The 19,931-nt window shown below is 37.7% G+C and overlaps 1 protein-coding gene and 1 pseudogene across 8 annotated transcripts in view; one reads left to right on the forward strand and one right to left on the reverse strand.

Moving 5' to 3' along the window:
- The window catches only part of Dync1i2 (dynein cytoplasmic 1 intermediate chain 2), a 51,774-nt gene that overhangs the window by 24,915 nt on the left and 6,928 nt on the right, over window positions 1-19,931 (reverse strand). For 2 of the 8 annotated variants that reach the window (XM_057754644.1, XM_057754643.1), the window contains exons 4-8: window positions 16,454-16,480; window positions 10,997-11,014; window positions 10,122-10,212; window positions 5,200-5,259; window positions 2,679-2,794 (exon numbers count right to left, since the gene is read on the reverse strand). In XM_057754644.1, the coding sequence (XP_057610627.1) occupies window positions 2,679-2,794; window positions 5,200-5,259; window positions 10,122-10,212; window positions 10,997-11,014; window positions 16,454-16,480 (312 nt within the window). The remainder of the gene's footprint in view (window positions 1-2,678; window positions 2,795-5,199; window positions 5,260-10,121; window positions 10,213-10,996; window positions 11,015-16,453; window positions 16,481-19,931) is intronic. The other 6 variants (XM_057754645.1, XM_057754647.1, XM_057754649.1 and 3 more) reach the window with 6 other exon arrangements.
- LOC130864455 (U6 snRNA-associated Sm-like protein LSm5) lies at window positions 16,544-17,710 on the forward strand (annotated as a pseudogene).

Consider the following 19,931-nt stretch of genomic DNA (forward strand, 5'->3'; position numbering starts at 1 on the left):
ATGAAGTGTTGCTAAACTACAGCTCTACACCAATAAACTTGGCCCTTGGAGTTAGTATTTTTTGAAAAGGAGATATAGTGAAAAAAAAGATGGTATTTTTTTTAAAAAAATTCATTATTTATAGCTGCTTGTATTGGACTGTAACAAAACTTAAAACTACTTAGTATAGGTTACTAACAAAAACACAAAGTTTGCTGCTTTGTGGCAACATGAGAGACAATATATATCTTAGAGTTGGTTAAATGTGGTTTGAAATAGTAGTTACTAGCTGGTAAGCCTTGATAACCACCTCTTATTTTTAAGCTTCTTTGTGTGTAAATAAGTATCAACGCTTGGGCTGGAGAGAAGGCTCAGAGGTTAAGAGCACTGGCTGCTCTTCCAGAGGTCCTGAGTTCAATTCCCAGCAACCACACGGTGGCTCACAACCACCTGTAGTAGAGTCTGATGCCCTCTTCTGGCATAAAATCATACATGTAAATAGAGCACTCATATACATCAAATAAATAAATAAATCTAAGAAAAAAAAGAATCAAGGCTTAACATTTGAGGTTGTTGTGTGTGTGTGAGCGGGCATGAATGTGTGTGTGTATACACACATGCACTACATACAGGTACCACCTGTGTATACATGGCCACAGAAACCAAAAGAGGGCATCAGATACCCCGGATGAGGATTCCTAAGATACTGTAGATGACACAGTGTGGTAACTAGGATCCTCTGGAAGAGCAGTAAGAGCTCTGACCTACTGAGCCATGTCTTCTAGACCCCAACCTTCAAGATGGGTGACAGGGTTAAAAATACAATACCTAGTGTGTGGTGAAGACTGTACAGTTAGATTTCAGCCACTGATTTAAACAGAATTAAAAAATTCTCAAGATTTAAGCATTTCGAGGACTATTATAAATAGATAGCTTCAATAATATTCTTAAGAGATGCTGACAGATTCAACTGAGTTCAGATCAGAGGGCCACAAAGAACACAAAGTGGGCACGTGCTTAAGTCTCTACAGTGACACAAAAATGGAATTCACGAAGGCTATCCGGGCGGTGGTGGCGCACGCCTTTAATCCCAGCACTTGGGAGGCAGAGGCAGGCGGATCTCTGTGAGTTCGAGACCAGCCTGGTCTACAAGAGCTAGTTCCAGGACAGGCTCCAAAACCACAGAGAAACCCTGTCTCGAAAAAACCAAAAAAAAAAAGAAGGCTATCCAGGAGACTATGTAATGGTTTCACTTCTGAGCCTAAGAACACACATGAAACCAGGAGAATGAAGTACCCAGGTGAAGCGTGTTCTCCTAAACAGGAACACTGATCACTGTGGGCAGTCAGTCCCCACCACATGCTACACACAGGTATCACAGCAAGAAGAAATAGTTCCCAGGCTCAGGGAAAAGTCGGCAAAGTTAAAGTATAATACCGTTAAAGGCCACTCACCCTGCATAATTCCAAAATTGGGGAAAAACAAAACAAAATAAAAAAAGTTTTTATCTTGAGCTTGTGGGCCCTCAACTTATCTGTAATTTTTTTAACTGAAAATTTAAAGATAAATTAAACATTAGGTTACATTTACACACTTGATTTTCTAAAATTCATTAGGAAAAATTGTTCCCTATACATGAGCCATTAGAAGAGTAGTTTTTAATGTGCCCACAATGCCTTATGCAAAATTCCCAAATTGTCAACAGTTCTAAAAACCTAACTTACTTAGTGGCTAACACTGACAGATCATAAGAAAAGCTATTTGTAATTATTATTTATTTCATTTAGTATGCTTCCAACTTTTATTTCTGGAACGTCAATGTCCAAGATGCTGCTGGAATGTTAATGTATGGTAATATACTTTACCACTTTCCTGAAAGGATTTCGATAGAGACTGTGGACCTACACTCAGAATCCTATTTAAGTCTCCTTATGTGTAACATAAACTCATTAGTTTAGCTGGCTAAAAAAAAAGTGATCATATTTCTTTGTGCTTGAGCCATTAGTTTTTTAATGATACTTTAAAAATTAATCCTCTTAAAAATAAGTACTCTGGTTTAAGAGCTGAAGGACTCCACATGAGGATCTGTCCACAGGGCTCTGAATCACACCCTTATTAAAGGCTACTCAATAATCAATAGAATTCTTAAATAATAAAAGGAAGCTTAAGAATTAGGTCTATACATGTTCCTGTATTACATTTAAAAAAAAAAAAAAAAAAAGGCCAGACAGGACCACGTGTGTGTGCCTGTTAATTCCAGTGTTATGAAGGACAGAAACAGGAGGATAGCTGGGGCTTGTTAGCTGCCAGTATAGTTCCAGATTCAATGAGGCAGAATCTGTGTGTCCAGGTAACGAGGCAAAGTGATAGAGGACACCCATCCTCCTCTAGCCTCCGTGTGCATGCATATACCACACTCCCTCACTCCTAAACGCCAAACATCATAGATAAAGAGGCTGGTGGTGGTGCCCGCCTTTAATCCAGCACTCAGGAGAGAAGGGCAGGTAGATCTCTGTAAGTTCGAGGCCAACCTGGTCTACAAAATGAGTTCCAGGACAGCCAAGACTACACACAGAAACCCTGTCTTGTAAAGCAAAAGCAAAACAAAACCAAAGGAAAAAAAAAAAAGATAAGGAAAAGAACAACCCAATCTACTCACTTAACACAGTCTTAACGACAGTCATATTAAGGACAGATACCTTCTTTGGGTTGAGCTGCAACGGGGGTCTGAGTCTCCTTCGTATATGTGACGATTTCTCGAGGGGGAAAGTCAACTTGAGTAATTTTGGCCATTCCAAGTTTAATAGGTCCTCGTCTAAATGAGTGAATAGAAATGCTTTTAAACACAATGAAAGATAAATTTTACAACAAGCTTGCTATTTTCAAAACTTAAGAACTGAACATTCACATGTATCTGGCACTGAAATGTAAAACCCTGCGTTACTAGAGAAATGTAAGGTGACAGATGAACTGGCTTTATCTTAGCAAAAGAAGGCAGCACAGACAAAAGATAAATCACTCAGGGCACCTTTTTTCATTTTAAAAACCAATTTGGTGTTTTTATTATTATCAACAATTTATTTATTTATTTATTCTGTATACAATGTTCTGCCTGCAGACCAGAAGAGGGCACCACATCTCATTACAGATGGTTGTGAGCCACCATGTGGTTGCTGGGAATTGAACTCAGGACCTCTGGAAGAGCAGCCAGTGCTCTTAACCTCTGAGCCATCTCTCCAGCCTGGTTTTCATTTTCAGAAGGTGAGTAGTGCCATTTCTCAGGACATGGAGGGGTGTGGGGAGGGACAGTTTGAAAGTATAGGAGTTTCGGAAAGGACTGCTAAACATGGTAGGTGGGCTGGAAGAACCAGTAACTATGAAGAGTCAAATACCTCACCCAGGCCTTGTGTAGTTCCACTCACCAGTGCCAGGTTCTGATTTAAGACTGAAAAGCAGGCTTCTATTGAAAGCCTGCTCTCTTTAACAAGTTTTATAGTGTGCGTGTGCATGCGTGTAGGTCAGAGGACAACTCTGAGTCACTTCTCCCCATCATCCTTATGCAGGCTCCAGGGACTGAGCTCAGGTGGCCAGGCTAGCATGGCGTGCCTTTCCCCCGAGCCTTGACAAATATTTTCTACTTCTTACTTTTAGTAGACACTAGAATCACATTAGTGTGGATTTTAAAATAAATCATTAATTTTTTTCAAACTCTACATGTCAATATTATCTGTGATCATAGTGAACAAACTAAGGTTGAAATATTCTAAGCCTAAATAACAGGTTTCTTGAATATAATGAAACTACAGAAGTCACTTCTGATTTAGTGAAATGGAGGAAATAGCAGGATAGTTGAAATATAAACCAAAAGAAAAATATCTCGTTTTAGCTATTTAGGGAACTTTCACTTGGTTATTAGGCATTTAAATTATAAACTAAAGTATGCTACCCAACTGCCAAAAGTTCTTAATCCTGAAATTCTCTTGAAAGGACATCTATACAGACATTATTGCAACTTTCCTAGTATCTGAAATAAATGTCTCACATTTTATAAACATATCTTTTTCAATTTTTGTCACTGTTAATAGATATAACTATTTTTCCATTTTATTTAATGACTATATTATATTCTTTATTTTTAAAATGGAATAAAATTAACACACTGAAAAATTAATTTGTAAGCCAGGCATGGTGACACACATTTGTAATCCGAGTACTTGGGAGACACGAGCATTGGTTTCAGTAGTTGAGGCCAGTCTGGGCTACGGAAGACACCATCTCAAAAGAAGAAAATTAAAAAACAAAACAAAAATTTTTGCTCTAAGGTACTCTATGTGAGCCATGAAATATTTTTAACGTGTTTTCTACTTCAGGAATATCTTAGTCATGGGAGAAAAAGTATTTTCAAATAATTAAATGGTAAAATTTAAGAATACTTGAAGCAATCTAGAGTAGTCTAAGAATAAAGTTTGAAATAAGAATTTTATACTCTTGACTTTTAAGATGCAGACCATTAAAGAATAAAGCGCTCACTTACCTAGAAGGAAAAGGAGGGTGGGTTAACATTATTAGGAACAAATTACTACCTTGAAAGCGCAATAAACCTGATAGCAAAAGGAAACAACATTTTTTTTTTAATTCTAAGACTTTCTAGAAGAGCAAAGGTAATACCTCACTTCTCCAAAAGCAACATTTACAAAGTAAGGAACCAAGGGAAGGAGAGGGAAGAGAGAGCAAGCAGACTTCCCTGTATGTAATCTAGGCTTATTTATTCTTGCTTCAGATGTAATGTTCAAGTACATATTTCAGAATCTGCAAATCCCCAAGGGAAAAGAGCTATCTTAGTCAGGTACAATGGCCACAGCAAACACTGTTATTTGTACTGGAGCCCAGAATAATGACTGAAACAGTGACACAATAAGCAAACAAGCAGAGTCCAGGGCCAGAGTATAGAGACTAACGTATCCTTTTCCTTTCCGGACTTTTAGACTTTCTGACTCGTTTTATTATAGAAAAATTAATTTTCATATCAAGTAACTCAGAAAATATTCAATTACAAGGATAAATTATTCAATTAAAAGGATAAATGAGATGTCACAGTAAAACATAACTCTAGTCTTAACTAGACGCAATATTAGAAACTTAAGCAAAGTAAAATTAGGACAGTTTCACAAAGAAGCAAGTGAATTATTAAAGAGAGAAGGTAATAAATCTATGCAATACCCCAAATCGGAATCTGAGTGAAGCTGAAGAACTGACGGATCTGTATCCCAGTGCAGCGTCCTGAATGGTCGCAGGACGACCGTGAAGCATTAGTGAAGAAGGCCAGAAGTTAGTCAAGCGAATGCATTCTACAAACGGCTAATACTAAAGCACTATTCACAACTAAGAACTAAGTGTGTTTGTTAGTAAGACTCAAACAAAGCCCTCACACTAGGTATCACACCAATGCTCCAGTGCACACAAAAAGCATCAAGGTGGTTCAGAATGCAGGCATATAACCCAGAACAATTCAATGTATCTTCACAATGTGGGAAATTAGTATTGCGCAAAAAGGGACACAAACAGCTATAGCACACAAACCAAATATACATTATTTATGGACGGTAAACAAAACAGGCTATGAAAGAGTTAAAAAGAGTTTTGAGATTCCTAATGAAAAAAAGATTAGTAAAAATAGTTAACATATTCTTGCCCAAAGCTTTAAATGTATGCAGGAAATTGCCATACTGGTAAAGGAAATGAGTCAACACATAAGCCTTTTGGTAAGAAAACCAAGACTATTCCACTGGGACACAAAGTAGCTAACGTTTCCAAAGTGTGACCTTGCTGTAATTCATGGGTTAAGCACTGCCTTGGGCTTACATGTCACTGCTTTAGAAAAGAACTAAGATTTCTTTATCTAGGAAAAAAAAATTTTTTTTTTCCTTTCCAAAGGATTTACCTAACTTTTGGAGAATCTCAATCCTAAATAAAGTCAGTGCTGTTTTATCACTGCCAAATCGGCAAATCTTATATCTGATCTTTTCCACCTAAGACAAAAAGGCACTTTATCACACTGGCATTTCTGTGTGTTGGCAATACTTGTCAAGTCCACAGCTCCATACGAAAGGCATTGTGCAGCTCTACATGTAACAGCAGCATTTTGTGGGGTATCTACCTTTCATTCATGCAAGTTATAAAACACACAACTAGCTTTAATTCTATAAATTTTAATACAACAAATGGTTTCTCAGCTTGCCTGCATAATTTATCAATGAAAAACAATTAGATGAAACAAGAGAACTCCTTCCTCTTACAAAGAAAGCTCTTGGGTTTTAAAAGGGTTGTATGTATGCAATGAGAGAAGAGGGAACAGTGAAGACTGACTTTGTACTGAGCAAGGAACAGCAACAAACTTAGGCTTTGTTAAACCAAAAGCAGTTTGATGAGATGGTCTCCAAGGAATGTTCTGTCAACAGCCTCTACATTACACAAAGGCTGACCAATAACATAAACCTCCTTGTTGAGAATGCCATTTTAGTCTAAAATTGAGCAACACGTCATTTCAGAATACAGCAAGTACTAAAAAATACTCCATCCAAAATAAGTGATTATATGTATTAAAAGGTTTTTTAATCATATAAAGTATAATCCTAATTCTTAAAAATAAACTAATCAAAAGTAGGGAGAAAGTGGGGGGGGGGGAGATAAGCCTGGATTGCCTGACTGAACAGCTATCACTTAAATTTTAGAACAAAAGTGATTAAGACAGTAAACAATGAAACACAACTTCCAACATGCAAAACTGAAAGCGCAGCCTTTTATGCTGCCCTGCAAATGCTCAGCAGCACCAACAGAAACGTCTACCATTGGGGCTGGAGAGATGGCTCAGTGGTTAAGAGCATCGCCTGTTCTTCCAAAGGTCCTGAGTTCAATTCCCAGCAACCACATGGTGGCTCACAACCATCTGTAATGAGGTCTGGTGCCCTCTTCTGACCTGCAGACATACACACAGACAGAATATTGTATACAAAATAAATAAATAAATAAATATTAAAAAAAAAAAAAAGAAAAAAGAAACGTCTACCGTTTAAACAGCAGCCTGTGCTGCAGTGCCCACTCTCCCTTCGTCTGTTTGTGAGAACTAACTTGGGCTCGCTGGCCAGTGGCTGCAGGTGCTGCAGGTGCGTGCACAGGGCCACCTTAACAACTGCATGCATTGCCTGGGGCATTTGTCCTCACTCCTCCACCATCCCTGCTGCTCAGTGTTCACTCATTTCACGTCACTTTCAGATCTGAATATTCTATTTAAGAGCCATATATTTAGAAATGCATCATTTTACTACAGTTTTAAGCATCTACAAATTATTTTTCCATTATGGAACTTGGAGATAAATCAACAAAATTCAGGTTTCTATTTGTATGTCTGAAATGGACAAACAGCCCTCTTGAAAGTTATTGCAGGTAAGTCAGTACTTTCACAGGACACTGAATTAGGATTTAAAAGTTCTTTTCTTTCCTGCTAAACTTACATAAAAACTATTTTCTTTCTCTAGTAAGAACAAATATCTTAAAAATTCTCAAGATACTTACTTTCTTATATTACAGAAAGTCATAAAATATACCTTACATTAAGCACAGATACATAATCTCCTTCGAACACTTTGAAAAAGCATCTTTAAGCTAATGGTTCAGTCACTAGAACGGCATTCTGTGAAAGCAGAGAATCTATCTTCCATGGTAATCTACAGTAATTAAGATAAAGCTGGCAACTTTATGAGCATCTATTTGTTCCACACAACAACAGTTTTCTCCCAGTACTTACCTCCCAGACCAATTTACAACAGCCCAAGGCCTCTCTAGTAGTTTCTAGGTTATTCATAGAGGATAACACTTTTTAACTCATAGTAACTTTAAAAATTAAATCAATGTTACACACTACCTTTAAAAAAAAAACTGACAGGGGCTGGAGAGATGGCTCAGTGGTTAAGAGCATTGCCTGCTCTTCCAAAGGTCCTGAGTTCAATTCCCAGCAACCACATGGTGGCTCACAACCATCTGTAAAGAGGTCTGGCGCCCTCTTCTGGCCTTCAGGCATACAGAGAGAATATTGTATACATAATAAATAAATAAATATTTAAAAAAAAAAAAACTGACAATGCTTTAAAATAATCCCTCTATTCCTATTTGAACGAAGAACAATGAGCTCATAAAGTATAAATTATTCAAATAAAGATAACATGTAATACTAAAGAATTTAGAAAATACAGTAACATGTGAGAAATATTTTCACTGTTAAAATGTTGGTAGTAGAAGAGAAAAAACCCTTTCACTTGAAAATATTAGCGGCTTACTAGGTATTTAAAGGAATATTGACATATTTGCATAGATGAATGTGGAAATGCCAAGTGTGGAGGCACATACCTTTTATCCTAGCACTGGGGAGGCAGAGGCAGGTGAGTCTGAGTTGGGGGCCAGCCTGGTTTACAGAGCCAGTTCCAAACCACCCAGGGCTACATGCTGAGGCCCTGTCTTAAAAACAAAAACAAAAAACATGGAAGCATAAACCAAATAGCTGTAGTCATAAAAATTAATTTAGATTAAACTGCCCTCATTATATGTATTTTCTATATAGAAATATAGAATCTGATATTTCGGAACTGAATATAGTGCTGACTTTTGGGGCCATCCAGCCCCTTTTACTTGCAGAGTTTGTTGTGGGGTTTTTGTTTGTTTCATTTCCCTCTCAGAGTTAATTGTCTATTATTTATCTTTAATCAGAGATGCACACACACACATGCACGGGGGGGGGGAAGATGAGAAGTTTTAATAACCTTTTTTCTTGTGCTGGGGAACGACAGCTAGGGCTTCACACATGCCAGTTAAGTCATTATTGCTGACTGACTATAACTTGGCCTTTAAAAGGATGCTAAGATGTTTTTCTGGGGAGGATATTTTACTTTGGCCCCAAACAAGGACTCTGAATCAACTGTGGATTTGACCTGTCGTGTTTACTTGTCTCAGCTGCAGGGAAGGGGTGCTGCTGAACAGAAACTGCCAACTGCCGTGTACAAGCAGGGCACAGGAAGAACTGACAACACTTTCCTCAACATGGCTTTTAGAAAGAAGATGAAATACTACTAAATTTCTGAAAAACAAATTTCAACATGTATTCAGAATCCTAAAAACAAACATGAAATAAAGTTTTTGTTTTGTTTTAACATGTTCACATTTATTGTACATCAAAAGATTTCATTTCTTTGATCCCATGATAACATTTTTGAAAAAGATCTGATAACTTCTACCTTCTCGACAAGGAAACAGAACCAGAGAGGCTAATGTGCTCAATGCTACCTGTAGTTTTGCTTTGAGGTATGGGGCACACACGTATACAAAACCCAGCTTAATTTACTCTAACTGCACGAATACAGTTTTATGAGGCAAACATAAGCTCAATACAACCTCTAAGTAAATCAGTGTTTCCTTGGTAGTAATTCTTTAACACTGATAATTTATGTTTTATTTTATATGTGCATGTGTATGTACCTTGCTTGTCTGTATGTACACAATGTGTGTGCAGTGCCCGCAGAGGTCAGAAGAAGTTGGATGCCCTGGAACTATAGTTACAGATGACTGTGAGCTGGCAGATGTGGGTGCTAGAATCTGAATAGAGTCCTCTGCAAGATCAGCAAGTGTTGTTAACTACCCAGCTCTGATATTTTATGTTATGGTCATTTTTTATCTTATTTAACAGAATCAGCTACTTAATAAAACAAAATTGTGCTGCTTAATTGAATTGTTTTAATGTTCAATAGCAATTGGGAATGAAGCATAACAAAGATGTTCTATATTATTTGTAGTCAAAACAGTTACACAATAACCAGTACGTTTGTTTAAGTAGAACAAATTTAAATTCATGAACACCTCCATTTTTAATATAAATTATCATAAAAACCACTTAACAATTTACTATAAATGTGTGACAGCTAAAATACTGTTGCAAAAATTCACCCCAATTTACAAGAGTATTTCTATGCTGTTTAGATTTTAAGAAGTAAGTAATGAGTCAACATAAATATTTAGACTCCTTCCAAAGTACTGACAGCATGTGGCACTGAATGCATTCTGTTCTATCATTAAAATATTAAAAAAGAATTATATACCTAGATCCCACGGCGCCATCTCCAGAATCTTGGCTTCCAGCTTCACTTGGCGTGCTCACAGATTTGGACGATGGAGACATAGGAGGAGGAACTAAACAATGAAACAGACAGGTATCTGCTGTTACTACACGGGGAGCTTGCTTAGCTTACAGTGTTTCAAAAGTAATTCAACATGAAGCAATTAACAAAAAGGAAAAATGGTAAGAAATCAAACAACAGAAATCTATGGGTGAAAATGAACAGCAGGAAGAAAGGGGAAAAGACAGTCAACAATCATGCTGAGGACTCATGCAATTTCTCTGGCAAGATGCACCTAGGCTTTCTATATTTAAAGGGCATGATTATGCAAAGATGTCTCTTCATCTTGTCCATCACCAAAGGCGGCCACTAATTTCAAAGGAGAACATTCCTTCTTGCTTTTTTAACATCACTCTTATAAGACCATCCTATTTTATGTGTTAATTGTGATTACTCTGCCAAAATTAAAACTTTGAAATACGCTTCAAGTAATTTGATCTCTGGTTTTCTAAGATTTGTTTTAAAATGTTAAACTTTGTCTAATAATTTTCTTTCAAACAATTTTAGGACCAGGGACGTAGCTCTGTGCCTGTTGAGCATGCGCAAAGTCCTGGATTTGATCCCTGAGGCCTCAAAAAATTAGTATTTAAAATCAATCCATTTCTCTCCATTGAAAATAGGCAATTTAGAGAAAGGATATAGGTAAAGGAATGGCTCCTTTAAAACATTCATTAGTTTCCAGCAATTTGGATGGAAAATGCAAGCAGGCCATAAAACAGCATGCCTTCTAGACATGATGCATAACATAAAGCAACACATGCAAATTACACACAGTAAGATGTATGATAACTTCTTACCCCAGTACTCAGAAAAAACTGAACGTACAGACAAAGATACAGACACCCAAAATATTCTTAATCCCTTCTTAGAGAAAACATACATTCTTCATAGTTTATAAAGCAATAGCAACTGTTTTTCTCCAATGTTTCAACACCATGTAATAGCAGTTAAACATGCACATTTCATGTTATGACATTTGGAAAACTTTTTGATTACCACAGTAGGAAGTACAGGAGGCTCATCACTGCCACCTTCTGGTTAAATTTTTTTTTTTTTTTTTTTACCACAAATGTCCCCAATCCCAATTATCTTTTAAAAATAATCTTTCAGGGTGCAACATTAAGTGACTAACACATTTCATGTTGCTCTGACTTCACTTAATATCTACTAAACAAAAGGTAAATTCCTAATTATATAATCAGTAATATATGGAAAAAGCCACAGCTAGAATGTTTGTTTTCTGAGCCTTGCTTGTATTTCAAACAGTATTAAAAACAAAACCAATGTTTCTAACATTTTGATTAAATGTAAGAGAAGCCACTAGGCAACCTGTGGAACTTGATACTATTCACTTGTGGCTGGCACTGTGCTAGGCGCTGCACCTACAATTCAGTGTAGCTGACAAGGGATGGATCTAAAGTAGCGGTGTGAAAAATCCTTATCTTCTTGTCCCCTCACGGGGAACCGCACACAGGATGGCACTGTGTAACAGCTGCTTGTCTACTGTGCTATAAACACAAATACATTTTTATTAAATTGTAGTGAAGCACTGTATTTCCACACCAAAGATCTCCAATATAGTAAGTCTATGTTCTTTAAATTATATATATAATTTTATAATTGAGAAACAAATTTCTTCACAGATACATATTAGAGAGACTGAGGAAAATAGTAAAGTTATTATTAATATATTTCTCTGTTAGAAAGCATCAGAAATATTTTTCATTTTCATTGTCTTTTCCTCTTTCTGGTGATTTCAAGTATCAATGATTCTATTCAATAAGTTTAATCATAACTCACTTTGTGAAGACTGCATTAAAAATGTCAGCAAAACTCTTTAGAAATAGGTTAAGTAGAAATTACATGTACATAAATAAAATATATTAACCCAGTTCTGAAATGAATGTTTCAGAAAAAAAAAAAAATCAAGAGTGACAGGGCTACCAAATTCTCATGATGATTCAGCCAGGAAAAATATCACTGTGACTTTAAACGTGTACTCAGAAAAAAAATCTCCTTCCCAACATCCCCAAACTCTATTCTCAGTGCTCAGAGGCTGCTTAAAGCCAAGTGGTGGAGAGGACACACAACAGAGTCTGAGCTCCCATCTAGCTGACTAACTTCATCTTGTAACAGAAAGTAATGTGCCTCAGAAGGGACTACCTGGGAAATGCAAATCACTATTATCAAAGGGTGGTTTTGAAAAGCTAATGTAAAACAAGGGAATGGTAACTAACTGACTACCACACTGTACTCAATTAGTCTCAGAAAAAAATAAAGGAATACGGGAATTATGCAACGAGGCAATGCCACTACACTCTCAGACTTCAAATCACTGAAATAATGAAAGCATATTCAAGGAGAAGACTCTGAACTTTTGAGCTACTAAGTCTTAGAGAAGACTCACTTCTGGAATTCATTTTAAACGATGGCTTGTAAATATAATTGGCTTCAAAAATATCATAAGCCATTAATATGTAGTAATATGTAATCAAGTATTTCACATATGATTTGCTTAGTAAGATAGTGAGTGATTTGATCAGAATGTCTTTATTTCAAGTTCTGTTTATAAAATAGCCAATAACAGGTTTTGCATTGTCAGAGCATATGAATATGCTAATAGATTTAAGTTACACAGAAATTCAAAGACAGCACCAAAGAAGTATGGAATAAAAACAAAACACTGATCACATAAATAACACTGAAATGAGGAACTGTTTCAGTCTCTCAGACAAAAAGCTTTGTCAAGAAGGCTTTACCCACCACCTAAGACCTTGGTTTTCCAAGATATAAAATTAACATTACAGAGTTTGGCCAGCGAAGAAATAACTAGAATATTCTTAACCATAAAGACCTAAAAATGCACTCAGATTTAAAATGAACACTGGCTCTGGTCCACCACTCACAGAAGCCTCAGAGGTGAAGGACGGTGTGTAATACAAGAGACTCTGGGAAAAGCGCACTTGCCAGGAAGAGCACAGAGAGACAGGCAGTCACGGCAGGTGAGTGCGGAGACTGCCAACGTTGGCAGAGATGGTGAGTGGGCACACCCACGGCCGTGGGTCTCCTGGCTACTGCATCAATACACACCACACTCATGCCTCATTCCCCTTGTGGACGGACACGTGCTCCCAGCCTAAAGCTGAACATCTAAGCTATCCACATCCTTTGTCCTTCTATGAAACATTGCTTTAAATATTAACCTCTGAAATACTAATTTCTCCATTTATAATACCCCTCTTCTGATAATGAATATTTATGTGTTTTTGCTTTTGTTGTTGTTTACTTTTTTGAGACAGGGTTTCTCAGTGTAACAGCTCTGGCTGTTCTGGAACTTGATCTGTAGACCAGGCTGACTTCAAATGCACAAGAGATTTGCTTATTTCTGCCCCTGGAGCACTGGTCTTAGAGGCCTAGGCCACCATGCCTGGCCAAGCATTAATTATTTAAATAAAGTTAATAAAAATAATTTTATAGTGTTAAAATATCATAAAGAGCTGCACTCAGAAGGCAGAGGCAGGCAGATGAGTTCAAAGCCAGCCTGGTTTACAGAGGCAGTTCTAGGACATCCAGGACTATGCAGAAAAACTCCGTCTCTAAAAACAAAACAAAACAAAACAAAAAAACATAGAGAACAAATATTCTTTGTCATGAAATTCTTTTTAAAAATTAAGCTACACTTGAAAAAATGAGCTGGCAACATGGATGGTGTTTTCTCTAAAAATCTGATTTTAAATATCCAAAAGTTACAAGAAAATTCAGAAGAGGAAAACAATACTTAACTAGCAATGCTGTGCTTAAACTTAGCTCTTAAAAGTTAAAACTTTATTCTAGGAAATATTCAAATTTCAATTTCTGCTGTGTGTTTGCCTACAACATCTTAAAGAAGGGAGTCTTTTGTTTGGTCTTTCCAAGTAGGTCTTAAAAACTGAACAAATATTTAAAGTGTAGCCTGTGTTGGCACCAGGGATAAAAATGTTAGCAATCAGGTAAAAACCAGCCAAATGGCCAACTAAGTAACAATCTACCAGCAAATATGATGAGAGGTTTTATTAGTGACATTAAGAAGAAGAAAAAGGCCGGACAGTGGTGGCGCACCACTTTAATCCCAGCACTCAGAAGGCAGAGGCAGGAGGATCTCTGTAAATTCAAGGCCAGCCTGATCTACAAGAGCTAATTCTAGGGCAGGCTCCAAAGCTATATAGAGAAATCCTGTCTCGAAAAACCAAAAAAAAAAAAAAATAAAAAAAATAAAAATAAAAATAAAATAAAATAAATTTTTAAAAAATAAAAGAAGAAAAGAATGTAGAAGAAAAGGAAGAGAAAAAGAACTAGTGAGGCATGGTGGTGCACACATTTAATCCAGCACTTGGGAAACAGAGGCAGGCAAATCTCTGTGTATTCCAGTCCAGCCAAGACTGTATAATCAGACCCCATCTCAAAAGAAAAAAAATCATTTTTAGTTGAATTAAAAAAAAAGAAAAATCATATTAAAGAGAAATATGTTTGATAGTGATTCAAGAAATTTTTATAGAGAAAAGAAAACAAATGTCCAATAGTTAGGTCATGATACAAACTGGACTTTTAAAAAAATTACCACGTTTGCCTGGTATCCTCAGAGGTCAGAAGGAGTCCAGTCCCCTGCAACTGGAGTTAAAGATGATTGTGAGCCACCAATGTGGGTACCAGGAACTGAACCTGAGTCTGCTGAGCCATCTCTCCAGCTCTGGGTTTGCTTGTTAGTTTGTTTGTTTGTTTGAAACTGAATTATTGAAAACAACAACAACAACAACAACAAAATACCCAGTAACAACTTTATCTGTATTTTGTATTCTTCATGACAAATTATAAAGAAGTGTTAGGCATTAATATTGGGGTTATAAGTGTATGTTTTAAGGATTATGAAATGCATTTTGCCTAATTGGTTTTTAAGATTTATTTTTAATTATGTGTATGTTTCTGTGGCCACAGTACACAGGAATGCAGGTGTCCTGAGAAGTTAGAAGAGGGCATCAGATCCCCTGGTGCTGGAATTACAGGGAGCTGTAATCTACCTACATGGGTGCTGGGAATCTAACCCAAGTCTTCTGCTAGAGTATACAGTCTTACCTGCGGAGCCATCTCTCCTGTCCTCCAATCCCTGCCCCCACTTTGGCCTAATGTTTAAGGCAACAATATCACCATAATGTGTTTAGCTCTTTATTGGTTTCATTATGTTAAAACAGCTAAGAGATGGAAAATAGTTTAGGAATAACAAAGTGACCCACGAGGACTGGAAGGCTGAAATCTTAAACAGAGTCCAGGCCACAACAGCTATTTAAGGTATTCTCAATTCTGTGTACCAGCTTATGCTCTGCTGTAAACATGATCTCGTATTTACATTATTTATAAGTACTGTAAGCTACAATAAAACAATGACACTTAGCTTACTTACTGGTGCACTAAACTGTTCCTTTTGGCCAGAACTTTGTACTCTTACAGGTGGCTAAAAATTCTAAATATTCCCATGTCAAATAGTAAGATTATACTTAATCAAGATCCAGGGGCTGGAGAGATGGCTCAGTTGTCAAGAGCACTTACTGCTCTAACAAAATGTGCTGGCTAGTTTATGTCAACTTGACAGAGGCTAGAATCATCTGAGAGGAGGAAGCCTCAATTGAGAAAATGTCTCCAGAAGATCAGGTTGTAGGCAGGCTAGTCTGTAGGGCATTTTCTTAATTTCTTAAGCAGTGATTGATGGGGGGGGGGTGGCAGCCAATTTATCGGTTCTATAAGAAAACAGGCTAAGCAAGCCTTGGGGAGCAAGCACCCCTCCACAGCCTCTGCATCAGTTCTTGTCCTGTTCGAGTTCCTGTCCTGACTGACTTCCTTCAATTGAACAGTGATGTGGAAGCATAGGGCTTTAATAAACTCTTTCCTTCCCAAGTTGCTTTGGTCATGGTTTTTCATCACAGCAACAGTAACCCTAACTAGGTCACAGACGATTCCCAGTTCAGTTCCCAGTACTAACATGGTGGCTGAACCCTCTTCTGACCTCCACAGACAGCATGCATGCTCATAGTTCACATACATGCATGCAGGGAAAACACATACACATAAAAGAAAAATATTTAAAAAGTTAAAAATCTTTCAGAAACCACTCACATTCATGAGCATTTTCATTAAAAAGAAAAAACATAGCTATTTACAGTCTTTCCATAGTTTAATTTAGCAAAAACACCAAACTAATGGCTTGAAGATTAGCAATACTTTACCTTTCTTTCTCCACCTTTCTCTCATGTCTACACTTAGAACAAAGCAATTGAATAAAGAAGAGATTTTTTAAGACATTCTGGCCAGTAAGGATGAGTGCCATGCAAGCCTGCAGGCCTGAGTTCCATCCCTTGAACCCAGGTAAAGGTAGAAGCAAAGAGCTGACTTCACAAAGCATTCTCCTGGCATATATGCCACCCCTCAGAACAGTGATACGATCAAAATGAAGCTACTAACGGAAAACAGCAAGGAAATGATCTCTACCTAAGCATGCATGTGCTACCTGGATACAAAATGACACTCCATGTGCTACAATTGCCCAGCTAAAAACCGGTTCTTTTTCAGCTTGTTATTGGCTAGAACAGTGACTTAGCAACATTTTTATTTGACTCAACTTGCCTCATACTTTCAAACTCAAGTGTCACCTAAGAGAGGATACAAAATCCACGGCTGAAGGCCAGTTACAGTTCTGATAAGTACAGTTTCTATTTAAGGAAGTCTTGGCTTGAAATCCTTATAAACTCCTTCAGACTGTAAGCATGGCTCCTGTTGCTAAGCTACCAGTAACTCTTTGCAGCTCCTGCCATCAGAGCTTGTGCACAAGTGCACAGGATCAAGACTTCACACAGACAAAGAATAAAAATGGAATTGTTGGTATACTTCTAGGATTTGGAGTTTTCCAATATGATGCTGGACAATATCTCAAGATTTGAAGCAATAGTGGACGGAAGAAGGATTACTAAATTACATCAGATTCTACTAAATGGCAGTAATACAGCAATGCTGGTTCTTGGAGAAAGACCTGAAGTACAAATGGATTTCCTTGACTTATGCTAAATTCTGGATTTTTAAAAAATCTTTAATGTTTAGATTCTATAAACATAAGTTTATATTAAAGGGAAATACTTTAAAGATGTACGTCTATTTCCTAAGTTAATCATAGTTATCTTGTAGTTTGTTTTTGTTTTGTTTGTTTTCTAAAAGACTAATAAAGGTTTTTATTTTGTTAAAAACAAAACTCTTGTATCCTACTCCAGGCTTTAAATCACCTGGCCTCTACCCACTTCGCTCTTTGCTTCTCTCTGGCTTATCACACTGCAATCACACACGCCTAGCTAAGCCTGGATCTACCCAGGGACTCGGCACTCACTATTCCCTGCACCTGGATGGCTCCTACTCGCAGTGTTAACATGCTGGGCCCCTTCTGATCATTCCGTCCTCGCTCACACAGCTTTTCCAACACCCTATCCAATGCAGCCCTCAGTCTCACTCTGATCTATCCAGCCCCACTACAGGAACTCTGAGAGGCTCTTGTCTATACTCAGAAGTCTATCCCCGAGACTGGCTTATCAAAAGTTCTTAATAGTTTCTGAATTAATGAGTGAATGAACAAAATTTTTCTTAAAAATCTGTAAAAGTAAATATTAGAAATTTGAGTATCAAAAATCAATGTTTCAAACTTTTCACAGTTCAAAAGGGAAGTCAAACTTATGGGAAGTCTAAATACTATAAATTTATACCATATTAATTTTATAATGAGATTATGATCATGTAAAATGTTTACTAAGCCCTCATTACAAAGAAAGAAGTCAGCCTTTAATTCTAGCACTTGGGAGGTAGAGGGAGGCAGATCTCTGTGAGTTTGAGGTCTGCCTGGTCTATATAGTGAGTTCCAGGACAATCAGGAAGACCCTGCCTCATTTAAAAAAAAAAAAAGGCAAAAAACAACAACAACAACAAAAGTGAATAGGAAATATTGGTGAGACAGCTCAGTGTGAAAAGGTGCTTGCCACAAAAACCTGCAGGCCTAAATTTGATCCTCTTTATCCACATGAAGGCGAAGAGAACCAACTTCACAAAGCTGTCCTCTGACCTCCAAACACTCCATGTGGTACATACACTAATAACAGCAAATATTTAAATAGAAAAAAAGGACACTCGCTCTTATTCTTCCAGAGAACCTTGGTTCAGCTCCCAGCACCCACATGGTGGTTCACAACCATCCCTAACTCCAGTTCTGGGGGAATCCTACATCCTCTCGGGCCTCTGAGGCACATGTGTAATACATAAACATACATCTAGGTGAAACACTCAAAGACACTTAAAAAAAATCTAAAAGAAGAAATCCTCCAAACAAACGCCCACAACTGCAGCTGATAAGAAGAGCCGACCATACACTTTCCTGGGTAAACCTGGAACGGCCTCCCAAAGCTCTCCATGTCTAGCTGGATCCTTCATTTCCCACAGCCTCTCTCTGCCTACCTTGTCATCCAGCAGAGTGAACCATGGGCTGTTTCTCTGAGTACACTTCCCTGTCTTGGCTCACATTTCTTCTATGGAAAGGCTCTCCTTTCCCATCTATACACACTGAAAGCCTACAGACACTGGGTAGCCAGGTCTACATAGCAGATTCCAGACAGCTATACAGCAAGATCAGAAAGGAAGGTAATTGGTAGACGTGACTACATAAAATGGAGGACTCTTTTCAATAAAGATCAAGAATAAAGTCAACAGGTAACCGATTAGGAGAAGGTTGTTTTTGTTTTTAAACCATGAAGACAAAAGTTCTACAAATCAAAAGATAAAAACCTCAATAACAAACAAACAGAAATAACACACGTGCAAATCCCAGAGGAGACAAGCTGAATGGGAACAGTTATATGAAGAGACAGTCGCTCTGTCACTGTAATCGGGTATGTGTGCACTGAAAACATTGGGTTTATCATCGCTACCTGTGACGGTTAGCGTTAACTGTCAGTCAGGCACAAGCTGGAGTCCCCTGAGAAGAGTCGTAATGGGATATCGTCTACATTAGGTTGGTCTGTGGCGTGTTTGTGGGCGATGTCTTCATGAGGTTAACTGATGTGGATAATACCACTCTCTAGGCAGGGGCTTCTGACCTGTGCGACAGCAGAATCACTGAGCCCAGCATGAGCGATCGAGCGAGCAGCACGCACGCACCCATTTGGCTCTGCTCTTGCTGTGGCTGGGATGTGACTAGCTAGCTCGAGTTCCTGCCACCTGACTTCCCTGTGACAGTCTGTGACCGGGAACAGGGAGCTAAAGTAACTCTTCCTACGTTGCTTTGTGTCAGGAAACTTTATCACAGCAACAGAAATGCCCATCAAGCCAGCAGCTTGGATAATATTCAGTGAAAATATGGACACAGGAGGGTTAGTATTTGTAGACACTTCTGAGACTGATAAGTAGAACCTAAGTAAGCCTGCATAAAGCATCACAGCCAAGTCAATTCCTGGACATATTCCCAGAGAAACCCTTCTGCTTCCTTCAAAGGGAGGAAATACACTCTTTATGATACTAAAACAGACAAGCAACCTGAGTACACAGTACCAGGGAACTGGGGAAGTGAAATATAATGCATAATGGAATATAATATAGGTCAAAAATAACTAGCCAAGTAAGTATGTAGCAACATGGAATAAATAATTAGACAATACAATGTCATCAATGTTAAACACA

The sequence above is a fragment of the Chionomys nivalis genome, chromosome 22 (assembly GCF_950005125.1).
Source record: "Chionomys nivalis chromosome 22, mChiNiv1.1, whole genome shotgun sequence".
NCBI classification, from domain to species: Eukaryota; Metazoa; Chordata; class Mammalia; order Rodentia; family Cricetidae; genus Chionomys; species Chionomys nivalis.